This window comes from Anas platyrhynchos, chromosome 1 (genome assembly GCF_047663525.1).
Source record: "Anas platyrhynchos isolate ZD024472 breed Pekin duck chromosome 1, IASCAAS_PekinDuck_T2T, whole genome shotgun sequence".
NCBI lineage: Eukaryota > Metazoa > Chordata > Aves > Anseriformes > Anatidae > Anas > Anas platyrhynchos.
Genome location: NC_092587.1, coordinates 57857272 through 57870090, shown reverse-complemented (window position 1 = coordinate 57870090; position 12819 = coordinate 57857272). Strand labels below are relative to the sequence as shown.

The 12819-nt window shown below is 47.1% G+C and overlaps 1 protein-coding gene across 2 annotated transcripts in view; it reads left to right on the top strand.

Annotated features, from left to right (window-relative positions):
- Nucleotides 1-4041: 4041 nt before the first annotated feature.
- The window catches only part of CHST11 (carbohydrate sulfotransferase 11), a 168661-nt gene continuing 159883 nt past the window's right edge, over nt 4042-12819 (top strand). The window contains exon 1 of one of the 2 annotated variants that reach the window (XM_027449537.3): nt 4042-4819. In XM_027449537.3, coding sequence (XP_027305338.1) covers nt 4717-4819 — 103 coding nt within the window. In that variant the 5' untranslated portion in view covers nt 4042-4716. Of the gene's footprint in view, nt 4835-12819 lie in introns of both variants that reach the window. The other variant, XM_027449531.3, reaches the window with a different exon arrangement.

The following is a 12819-nucleotide window of genomic DNA, read 5'->3' as shown; positions in this document are numbered from 1 at the left end:
ACGTCAGTCTTCCTGCAGACTTGACCACTGCTGCCTGCTGCAGAGCTTATTGACCTTTCCTCTGATGCCAGTGACTTTGTCCTGGACAGTGCTGGGCCACTGGGATTGATCCAGTGCAGCTGCTGATCGCAGCTGGCAGAGGTGTAAGTATCCATCACCTCTAGACCTTGCATCTTTGAAAGCAAAGCTTAAAAAATTGCTTCTGTGCCTAACTCCCCAAAGTCTTTTAACTAACAGCCTCACAATTAGTATCATAGTTGTCTTGGAACCATCAGACACTGAGCTTTCCGGTAAGTACTACTTTAGAAGAATGAATATGTTTTATTTCAAGATTAATCATTTCTCCTTATGAATTTAGTTAAGCTAAATATATCCTTGTTCTTTCATGTATCTTGTTTGACTTAACAGTGATCATACATTCTTCTGCCTTCAAATCAAGACAGTTCTGTATCAGAAACTTTTGTCAGCATTGGGAAGTTATTTAAATGGCCTGCATTGCCCTTGTATTTAGTAGATACAAGCATGTTCACCCAGTCTTGTCAGTGAACTGTTGTTAGCAGCACAGCTTAGCATGCTTACAGACCGGGTATGTACCATGCTGGCAAAAACGGTTCTTGCAAAGATCTATATTAGCGCAGTGCTTCCTAAAGCCTGCCAGGATGTTTTCCAATGAGGATAATAATAATAGTAAATAGGTAATAATGAAGACTAACGATAGATGATGATAAAGGTACCACGTGCATTTCAGAGATGGGAGTAGATCCGTAGTTAGAGCTGGAAAAGCTGTTCTGCTCCCCAGGGCATGCTCTCCACAGAGAAGGGACCATCAGTGAGTTTTGTGAGGAAGGGAGGAAGCCCACTGGAATTCCTCTGTGGGCAAATAAAGCACAAAACTAAACGGTAGCCTTACAGTAGAAGAGAAGTGGAGACAACCATACCCTTCAGATGTGACCATTGAGATAATACAAGTTGCATCTTTAGACATGCTGCTTCTCCTCAAAATCTGGTTTGCATTACCTGGAAAGCGTGTGGTCCCAGAAGCCATAAACTTGTTCCGTCTCAAACAAAGCCAGATGAAATCATTAGAAAAAAGCAGGTTGTGTAGCAGAGTGACATCTAATACAATGTACCTTAAAATGGAAAAGGATAAACCTTACATCCCTGGGAAAGGACTCTTGACACCTACTTGCAACCAAGGCACTGCAAGAATGTGGGCTTGCCTTGTAATGCAGTAGCTCGGGTTGCTTGGGGTATTGAGGAATTAAGACCTTACCTAACGAAGGGAAAGCTAAAAGATCAGGTAAGACTTGTGTCTACGTTTGTTTGTTCCATGAGTCTAATTAATGTGTTCCTGCTCGGCAATAAGCAACTGCTCATTGTGGCTAGGCCAAGCTATATTGCTGCATCCCTTCCTTCCTGAGAGGCTGAAACGGCTCTGCTGAGGGAGTCCCATGAGGAGGTGGCATCCTGATTCATGCTGTTTTCCAAGATGCAGAGCACTCACAGAAGATGCAAGATGCAGGACAAGGTATTTCAGAAACTCAGCAGGTTTTTTGGCTTTGAGAGCACGTTAGACAAGTGAGTTTTCTTATTTGGAGGGGAGAGGAAGGGGCAAGACTTTTTTTATAGCTCCAGGAAGCACTGTCTTAACATTTTTTGTGGCAGTGGCTTCCTGGAGCTGGGTGGCATTTTAGTCATGTGTACAGTGAACTGCTGACTGAGAAATCTGCGGGTAAAAGAGCTTTGTCCTACTTCCACTGAAATCAGCTGCATCAGGAGGCTTCTCAGGGACTTTTTTTAAATGGAAACAATCAGTACCTTAAAGGACTGTTACCATATATTGGTAGAATACCATTGCTGAATACAATTTGACTGATAGGTAATCTCAGGCTGCGGTACGAGGTTGTGAAGTAAGGAGTTGCATGCCCTGCACCTAAACAAAAAAGAAACATTTTGGCTTCCTACTTTCAGGCAGTGCAATTTGATGGAGCTGGTCAAGTGAAAGGTTTATGGACCAGCCGGGTTTACTAAAGCACCGTACTTTTTCCTTGATGGTCAAAGACAAAACACTGGTCTCTTTATGGCTGGTTTAGGCAGAAGTTAAACTACCCCCACAGAATGTAACCAGAGAGACGTGTAGGTGATCCTGAAGATTTATTGATCGTTTAGCTAGGCAGCCTCACTCTGCGGTGGTGAGTGCTGTGATGGGACTGGATCTGTAACAGTCAGAGACGTGAGACAGTCTGAAACTTGCTGCTTCTGTTCCAGATCTGAAGAAGAGCTTGCATGCCTAAAAGCTTGTGCATATTCTCTTCATATTAGTTGCCCCTATCCAATAATATTCCCCCAAAATGTTAAAACCTTTGTTTTTAAGAGGAGGAAGCCTTTCAATATAAAACAAAAAGTTGTATCATAAATACCTGTGTTTCTCACAGACACCTCTCTTTACTAATGTATTTCTGTTTTAAATTTCCACACGCTCCTTAATATTAGCATGCTTGTCATTTTTTCATAAATTGCACTATGAGTTTGTTACACACTGCATTTCTGTCTGTGCTGTTTTTCAACTGTGGTTTTGTTATTTTTAGAGCTTTATCAATAAATAGCGATGTGGGTGGATTTGTTTGTTTGTTTTCTCTAAAGCTTTTCTGTTATGAAATAATCTACAAAACACTGTCTGGACTCCTCCTGATGTCACTGGCATCTGGTTCTTAAGCTCTTAAGTCTTTCTTTCCAGAAGTCTCTCGGATGATGAGAGTATTTTATTTAGCGATACTGGATAGTATCACGGCAATGGTAGGTGATCACACCTACCATACAACCCAAGGTCTCCCTTTTGTTCTGCAGCTGCTAAACCATCCACTCAGGGGTGTGCTTGAAAGTGTCTGAGCTGTGCATTGTTCCTACTAGAAAACTTGGCACTCATCTGGAAAGACAACTGCATTTCTTTCTGTTCCCTCTTTCATGCTCTCTTTTGCTCTTTCCTGTAGGAAAGCCAGAGTACAGGTATCTGAATGTCAAAAAGCAAACAAAATCAACCACCACCACTACAAAACAAAACCAGAAAACCTGTGTTTCATCACTGTCCTAACTCACTGGACATTAGAAAGGATGCCGTAGAAATTGACATCGATGCTGCAAACATGAGCGTGAATGTTAATCTTGTCATTTCCAGTCCATGTAGCGAAGGTATTGCTTTTACAATTCTCATATGTTAAGACTATTGGCAACACAGCTGTTTTTTTTTTCCCCGTTGCTCTAAAATACTGCTTCCTTCCATCGGAGGGTGATGTCCAGAAGAAGAGAGTAACTATTACTAAGCCACACAGAGTAACACACCACCTTCTCCAGCAGCGTGGAGCACTGCATATCAAAACTGCTACAAGAAAAATCTACAGAAAGTAAGCAAAATGAGTTTTTTCTCATTACTGAAGCTTCAGGCCAAGCCCTCCTAATCTCTACTCTGTTACAAACATCTAGATAAATGGTTTATCCTTCAGATAAAAAGCCTTTTAATTGTCTGAATGGAAAGTCCCAGTGACTTTAGAAGTTTCTGTCACAATTACCCAGGAAGGAATACTCACGCTTTGTGTTTGTTTTTGTTTTTCTGGCTTAAACTGTGTTTTATCCTACCTGCTTCCCAGCCTCCACCTTTGGGCTGGGTCTGTTTAGGGCTATTTTCATTTTAAAGACCTCTTCCAACCCCCTGGAAGAACAGACAGAAATCTGGAGGGGAAAAAAAAATTTAAAAAAAAATCCTTTTACCCCTGAAGATGGCATCAGCAAAAGGATTCTCCCTTTAGCAAGAGGAAGAGCAGCAGCAAAGTGGTGTTGGGGCGCAGTGAGAGAACAAAGGGGCTGGTTAACATGCGGACTTGTGGACTTTATATCGATTCCCAGATGTACTTTTTAACACCTGTGTAGCTTGGAGCAAGTGGGCAGCCCCAGTTTGCGAGCCCTGTGGTGTGTTTAGTGTCAGAAACCTTCCCTGTGGGGTGCTGCAACCCCTGGGCGCGGAGCTCCTGGCTGTGCTGTGGAGGTGCTGGGACCCCAGGGGCTGTGTGGCCCCCTCGGGCCCGTTTTGCCCCCTCACACCGAGCTCCTCTCCCTGCCGGGGCACCTCAGGGCCTGGCGGGGCGGCGATGACTCAGTGCTGCCCAACGCCGCTGGTTACGCCCGTTAGAAACGCTCACAACCGCCGGCCGGCGCGGCGAGGAGGCGGTGACAAAGCGCGGCCACCACCGGGCGCCTCGCACAACGCCGGGGGCGGCAGCGGGCGCTGAGCTGAGGGGACTCGGGGCTCCCTCACGCGCGGAGCCGCCCTCACCCCCCGCCGCCCTCCCACCCACTGGCCCCTCGAGGCAGCCACCGCGTCCCCGCCCGCGGCCGCCGCCGGGCGGGACCATCTCTCCCCTCGGCGCGGGGGGGGGAAGCGCTCCGCCCCGGCTCCCCGCCCGGCCCGCCTCCCCCCCGCGCGGCGCAGAGCGCCCCTCCGCCTGGCGCGCCGCGTGGTCACGCCCAGCGCAGGCATTAGCGCCCCCCGCTGCGGGGCGCGGGCGCCCGGGCATCCTCCGGAGCGGCGGCGGCGGCTGCGGCTCCTCCTGCCCTGCCCGGCTCGGCTCTGCCCGGCTCGGTTCGGGCACCGGCCCCGGTCCCGGCTACCCCGCCGCCCCCCTCTGTTCCTCAGCCGCCCTCCCTGCGCCGCCGGGCAGCGCCATGAAGCCGGCGGTGCTGGAAGTAATGAGGATGAACCGGGTGTGCAGGATGGTCCTGGTCACGTCCGTGGGCTCCTTCATCCTCGTCATCTTCTACTTCCAAAGTACGTTGCACCCAGGTACGGCTCCGCCACCACCGGTACCGGCACCGGCATCACCGCCCCCGGGGGCAGGTGGCGGCCGGCAGCGCTGCGGCACGGACGGGGCTCGGCGGGGAGCGTCCCGCGGCGGGGAGCAAAGTTTGGCTTTAAGATAAATAATAATATATTTTTGTAAATTATTATTATCCTTTTTTTTTTTTTTTTATTTCTTTTTAACGTTCAACTGCACGAGGAGCGGAGTTGGACGGAGCGGCGGCAGCCGGGGCTGTGCCTCCATCCCCGCATCCTCTGCGGATCGGCGGGGCTCTGCCCGGCTTTACCCGGCTCGGTTCGGCTCTGCCCGGCTCAGTTTGGCTTTACCCGGCTCGGTTCGGCTCGTTTTGTCTCGATTCGGCTCTGCCCGGCTCCCGGTTTCCCCATCCTGCTCCCGACCCCCCCCCACGACGTGGGGCCGGCTCCTGGAAACTTCGCACCGCAGCCGGGCTCCGAGCCCTGCCGGTCCCTAAAGCTGCCGGTCCGAGCCCAGCCGCCCCGACCCTTTCATCGCGGACCCCTCCGGGTGGCAGCCCCCGGCCGTGCCCGTCGCCTCGGGGCAGGGCAGTGCGAGGGGCTAAAGGGGGGCGAAGGGAAAAGGAGGTGCTCAGCACTCCCCTGTCCTCCCCTGGTTGTCGCTACCGGGCTGTGGGCGCTTAAAAATTCACCTTCCTTAAAGTTTTTGGGAGCTGCGGAGCGTGGAGGCTTGATGGGTGGCTGTGGTGCGGAGAGGTCAGGTCTTGTTCCCAGGTCTTGCTTGGTGCCTGTCTGCCAGCTGCCCGCGCCTCGCAGGTCGGTGTCGTTCGCAGGGTGCCCGTCTGTGTCCGTGCCTGCCGGTTCCTTGGGAAGATCAGCGTGGTTTTCCTTCCCTTCTGCATCTCTTCCGTGCTCTTCAGCATTGCAAGGAGTGCTCAGCCCTCAGCAGACCTGCGGGAGGCTTCATCCGAGGGCTCCGAGCACCGTGCAGACCAGATAGCTGTAACACAGCTTTACGAATTTAATAAAAGTCCGAGGCTTTGCGTTGCCTGCATTCCACGGGCAATGTAGTTTGCGTGCGTGTTCAGGAAATTTGGCCAAGAGTTGTCTTTTTCCCCGAGTTTCGGGTGAATTGTGCTGCTGGAACAAAAACTCAGCATGCAGTAAGCGAGGGATTAAATTAAATGTTTCGCCGTCAGTTTTGGAATATATGAAAATTGCCTTACAAGAATTCTCAGTATGCACTGTCGCTAGCTGCTGAAGGTTAGGGCTTTGGATTCGTGCTGTTGTGGAACTATAAATAGGTTGATTTCGGTACAATTCAAAAGATTTGCCATAAACTCTGAGGTGAGAGCGTGATGCTGTGAAATCAGGGGGAGGATGAACTGTGCCCGTCTTGCACTGGACACATTTTTAGGTTGTTAGTGTGCATGGAATAGGTCGGAAATAAATGCAATCAGAACCCCTCCATCTCCGCTGTACTTTTCTGATCGTGACCAGTTGCACTTCTCTTTAAAAGTGGTCTGTTTCTGTAGTGGAAACTGCTAGAAATCTATCAGACTCTAATCTGGATTGATGCGTAGTGCCGTCAGTCAGTTGGCGTGCAGTTGGTGAAGCTCAGACAGGTATTTTCACCAGGTATCTATCATATGATTGTATATATTACTGCAGACGGTAGGCTAACATGATGTTCTTGGAGGGAGGCAGCAGACTTGGGAGTGCGGCATGCATCAGGTAGCAGACCTGTTTGGGAGGTTGTAAGCATCCTTATTTCCATGCACATCGGTAATCTTTCTTGCTGTATCCCTAAATTCATTGGAGCTGAACCCTTGGCCAAGGGCAAGTCAGGCTGGATGGGACTGAAGGTATTCAAACCTCTCAAAATCTTGCCGGTACCCCTTTGGTAGCGGAGGGTGTTGGAAATTTTAGCTGCTCTGCGCTGTAGCATACGCCTTGGGAAGGCAGCAGGAGGGAGCTGACAGACCCTGGGCTGCCACCGGCCGCTGGCGCTGGATGTTCACAGCGCTTTGTAAGACAGGATCCCTGCGGTCAGAATTAGCCGAAAAATTTCTACCCAGGCTTTTTGGACGGAAAATAAGGTTTCCAGTTAAGTTCTTTGCAAGAACTGTCAGCTCTTCATTCAAAATCTGGCAATTTCTTCACCCCCTCAGTTCTCTTGGTGAATTTTAGGAAACTTGTTCTCTGCCTACAGAGCTTCCCGAACAGCTTTGGGTGTGATGCAGGGTGGGTGAAAGATGCTGGGAGGCCATCAGATGATGAGCCCAGCACTCCTCAGTGACAAGACAACTCTTCATTAGTTAGGTGGGCATTTTCCATTCTAGAAAGTCTGAATGTCTTGCTAGACAGCTGAATCTCTTGCTAGAACTGTTTCAATACCAGCGACAGCAAAAAGTCTCCCCTGCTGGCGGATTTTTCCATTGGAGTAAATGAATGGGGAAACTGACAGTTAATGGTAGACTTTCTTAGGGAAACGGACAAGGGAAGGTGCCTGCTCTTACCTTACCTTTGGGGCAGAATGCGGTGCTGTGTCCCTGCATGGTATCACAAATAGCTATAGGGTCAGGTGCTTTTGGCACGTTGTTCATTTTGGCTCCACACCAGCTCTCTGTTGGGAAGCCAGCGGTAAGCGTGCTGTCTGGTGAATGCATCTCTGCAAGGCACAACTTTTGGCAGAGGTTAACTACTTGCTGGGGGACCCACCTGCCTGAAATGGGGTTCCCTGACCAGTCTCTGGCTGAGCTGTGCTGCTCTGTGGCACTCAAGGGCACTGCAGAGAAAGCTCTGGAGGTGATCCTGGCTCTGTGGCTTGCCTGTGGATTTGGGGAAGTCCAGTTCACTGTTTGCTCCCGAGGGAGGAAATAGCAGCGGGGACTTCTGTGTGTTTTCCTGTTGCCTGTCTAGCCTCTAAGGAAAGAGGAAAAAAAAAAAAAGGCAAAAAGAAATTGCCAACACACCCAAACACAAAAACATGTTCTTCAGTATTTGCCTTAGCTGGACATAGCAAAGGTTTCTTGATATTCACAGGTCCTTGCTCAGAATATTTCCCCCACGTGTTATCTGCAGAACCGAGTGAAACCTGATTATCTTCTGTCTGCATGCAGTGGGTCAGCCCTAGGATTTTGTATGGCAGCCCACCACTGTTGCCCGTGCTGCTTTTCTGATGAAATCAGTTCGCTCACTGGTCCTTGTGCTGGGATCCTTGGTGGGGGAAAGTTCCACGGAAAGGTAGAATAGCTAACAATATTTTTGTTTTTTCTTTAATCTGAGACGCATCTTTATTCTAAGTCTGTTTTTTACCTCTTTGTGTTGTTTTCACTGCAGACCGGAATGCTTTTTCTCCATTTCTCATCTCCTGTTTTTGACTCGTGCAGTTCTCCCGTGAATGCTAACAAAGGTTGGGTCCTCAGACCGGCCTCCGGTCCCCAATCGTCTTAGTGCCTCTTGTAGCGCTGTCTGATTGATAGCTGCTTGGTCCTTACAGAAGGCTGGTGTCTACCTTTGTTCAAGTGTCAGAACAGCTCAGATCACATGAGATAATTTTTTTTTTCTTTGTCTGATGACAAGCTCATTATTGGTCTTGATGGGAGATTGAAAATCAATGCAGCAGTCTCCGATCTTGCAACTGCTCCGCGCTTTCTCCCCTGCTTATAAAGGGGAAGGAGACTTGCAAAGCAGTGGGTGTGTGGCTTTCCTTTGATGGACCCCATATACTGGCTTTAAATTATTCTGTTTGGGATACTGAGAGACGGAGTTCATTTGACAGCCACAAGAGTCTGGCCCTCATTTAATTGCATGCGATGAAACCCGTCCCCGGTCGCAGGCAGAAACCCCGCTGGGTGCCGGCGAGGGGGCCGTGCTGTATTCTTTTGTCAATGCCCCTGTAAGCTTCTCATTGATTTCCATGGGACTGCAGGATCGGTGTGAGCAAACGAGCTCCAGTCCCCCTTCTCAAAGGTACCAGTGGGCTGGAAGTGCTCGAAGTTAAGAATTAAACTGCTCTCCGTGACTTCTGAAAGTCTTCCTCGTTAGTGAGTATTAAACTTACCAGGAGGGCAGCAATTTCTGTCTCAGTACATACGAGCACAGCTTATTTGCACAAACTGCTTGCTGACCTTTAGAAATAAAAATCTGTTCCTGAATGTATTCGAGCCAAAATTGCCTGTCACTGTCCACAGGAAGGTCTTACTAAACGGTAGTTTATCAGAATGTTTATTACTCCACAATTACCGCTTCTGCAATGCGGATTTGTATAAGCTTTCAATGTTTTTATTACTCTTAATTAATACCAAGGAAACCGTCTGCTGACTTTCATAGCCGTGTTCAGCTCCGTGTTCACAGACATCAAACTGTCACGACTTTCTGTCAAGTCTGAATTTTTCAGAGATAAGACGTCAATGTGAATGGAAACTTTTTTCCTGTAGGATTAAACAAGGCGGTACAACGCGGTATGAATGCCCAGTGCTTTTTGTGGAGAACATTATACAGCTGATCAGGTGCAACTGGGATTTCAATTTTGTCTCTGTATAGGGTGAGCATCTTTCTGATTTTACATCGTTTCTAGGAGTGACAGGTAGTTTATCTTACACTGGGCCATGCAACTAACCCTAAAAATGGGTTAGAGAAACTGAAAGAAGTTAGATCCATGTTACTCTTCCCAAAGTCAGCACTCCTGTGTTTTGTTTGACTCTGTGGCCAGACATAAGGCATCAAATCCTGCCTGACAAAGCAGCTTCGGTTGTCCTTGCATGAATGTCATTCTAGTACAGTTTTTTTCCTCTCAAGCCTTTTGGGCTAATGCATATGTATTATGTATCAACTCTAAGGTGATCCTGAGGGAGTTAGGAACAGGGCTGGGGATGCAAGGGTTTGAATCTGATGGTTGTGGTTTTTTTTTTTTTTTAAATTTTTTTTGCAGATTGTTCGTGTTGTTCAAGGCAAGTGTTTGAATTCAGTGTGTGACTTGTCCAAGTGTCAACATATATAAAATCAAGTGTGGATGTGTGGGTGAAGGGCCCCGCTCAAATCGATGAAGGGAAAGACTCCTTTCACGTTAAGGAAATAAAATTAAATTCTGCAATTTTATAGTTGTGCAGACCTGGCGTGTCTGGGATAAAGATGGATACGTGTCTGTGGTAGGTCACTTAGATTCGGTAAGCACATACTACGTTACAAGGATAATGCTTCAAAGCACGCTCATATTTCTGCTGGATGTTCCTATTCCCTGTGGAGCCCATTCATGTAAGATCTTTATGGATTAAGTAGGTATTTGTCCTTACAGTAGCAATTCAAAATGTAGAGTTTGGTTAATTCCTCCTTATTTGTGTTTCAGTATCCAAATTGTAGATAACATCCCTTTGTTGCGGGCAGAATGCTTGCATGTGACAAAGTGGTGTTTCTGGCACAAGCCTCATGCTCTAAGCAGAAGACGAGACCACCAGAGACTGCGGCGCACCAAGGAGAGAGCACAGTTCCTAATTACCTCTGGCACATGCCTCCAGACAGGGGGATTTTCTCGGATTCCAATTCTGTGGATGTAATCAGCGGAGGATGCACCGTGTTCCTCTTTCATGTAATTGTTTGGCACCTGAAACTAGGGTTTCATGAATAAATCAAAATTTGACAGCCTATACGCTTGGACTCTGTATAGCTTCTTTTGCCTGATCTTATCCCCCATTTTTCATTTAACATCAGACCAGTGAAATTGGCTTGCCCTCTCCTCATGCTTCTTAGAAAGGAGTGGCTGGAGAGACTCTGGAGTAGATCCATTCCCTCCCATCAAGCTGCAGCTATAGGTTTCCTTATGAGTGTTAGATTTCCCCTCCTTCCCTGCTGTCCTGGGGGCTGTCATGCTGCCTGTATCACCACTAGGAAGGGCGTAATGAAAGGCCACCAGCACACAAATAATAAGCATGCTTATAAGTGTGCCAGGAGGCGTGTGTGTGTGACCATCCCGAGTGAACCTCCTCTGTTCTGCCCTTTCTGTGATACCCTGTTCAGTCCCCATGGGCTGCTGGGGGACCCCTCACATCAGATGTGTGGATTGCAGGTATGTCTTTGGGACCTGGCATGTTTTTCTTGCTCCACTTGTGCAGACCTGGCATGTGCAGCAAGCAAACTTGGTATCTGTATGAGTCAGAGAGGTTTCTCTGTATTAAAGAAGTTTCCTTGCATTATGTATTTCATGTTTAAATATTCAAGTAGCTTTTATTTTAAACTGATTTGCTCTTTTTGGTTGCTCTTTGCACCTTGTCCAGTGTTTGCGATGAAAGTAGACCACAGCTTTGCTTTTAGCCTTATTAATTTTGCACGTTAGAAAAGAGGTCTTAAAGAGGCATTAATGTCTAGCTTGTAAAGCCTCAGAAGGGAATGTTATTTAAAAGAAATAAAATTAGATGGCTGCCAATGGAAACTCTGGAGTAAAAAAAAAAAAAATCATTAAAGTGTTCAGAGTGACACCGAAGTTAGGTCTGTAATCTAATTTGCTGGAAAGGGGATCTCTGGCTTAAAATCCCTGGTTTAAAAAAGCTGAGCATCAGCATTTGTAAAATGTTGATTTAAAAACAGAGGGCTGCCCATGCAAGTGTGTATGCACGTGCATGCCCACCCACCCATCCTCCCCACCCTCCACGCTGTAATTGGGCTGAAATTGGCAGCCCAGGTAACCCAAAAGCATTGACTGCTGAAGTGCAAACCCTTTTCTGCTAAGATTGCCACTGTAAGCAGTGTGAAGTTCTTTGTCATTAAAAGAAATCCCAGAAGTGCCAAGGGCTTTGTAATTTTTACTAATTGAAACGTGTACTTGGTGTGGTTTCTCCGTTCTGTTAATTCTTCTCGACTTACACAATGTATGGGAACATCTAGCTTGAGAGAAGTAATGTTTTTATGAATTTTTTAAGCTGTGGAAGAGCACAATTTTTTGTGTGGGAGTATCAGTGTGAACAGTAGGAGTGGCTTTCCAAGGTAGCCTTCATGTTATTCGTGCCAGGCTGTAGACACTGAAGGATGTCTTTGCACCCTTCGCTATCAATCACTGCTGCAGTGATTTCACACTCCTATGAAAGAACTTGCAAGAAGGTTCTGGGGGAAATGGAAAAGACAAACAATGCAATCAGCAGCATTTCTCATGGCACTGTGCTTTCAGGGGCTTGGGGGAGGCTAACTATATCCAGCTAATGGACATAGGTGGACTGCAACGTGGAAAAACAGCTGGGAAATGATCGCATCCTTTGAACATCTGCTCTTAGTTTTTTTGCAGTGAGAAATAGCCTTGGCTTCAAGAATGTGAGTGATCTGTGTGTGGTTTTGCAGGATGAGAGCCCTCACTTTGTCCTCTAGTAGGTGAAAGAGGAGGTTATGGCTGCTCTAGGTCGTCCTTGTTCTGCAGAGGATCTGCTGCGGCTTTGAATGTTGTCTACAGGCTGGCAGTCATTGTCTCAGGCTGAAAGATGCTGTCCGTAGTAATCTTAATATCAAAAGGTTGTCTCTCTTAATGCCACTGGGTTGGGAGACAATGGTTTGTAATTGCAGAGTCCACACAAGAAATAAAAAGCTCTGTTTGGTTTCAATCCACTTTTCAAACACCTAGAGCTCTGTACAAAGCTACTGTACATATATTTTTTCTTCCATTTTGTTTTATTTTACAAACCAATGCTTTCCATTCACATCTATTTTTTAAAAGATGTTCTGAGAATTCAAGACATGTTTTGTAAACTGTAAAAATTGTGGGTTTCAGGACCCTCAGAGTAATGCTTTCTAAACTCACTTAACAAAAGGCATATTTTGTAGCTAGTAACCTTCATTGTTTTTTGGCTAATAAGTGATTATATAAGCAGGTCAAAAAGTTGTAAATGGATAACTTGTAGGGATTTTTGGCTTAGGGAAGGTAGACGTATAATTAATAAGGTGGTTATAATTGGATGCTATGGATGATCTCTGCTGTAATACCTCGTCTTAAAACGAAGAGCCTTGGGTAG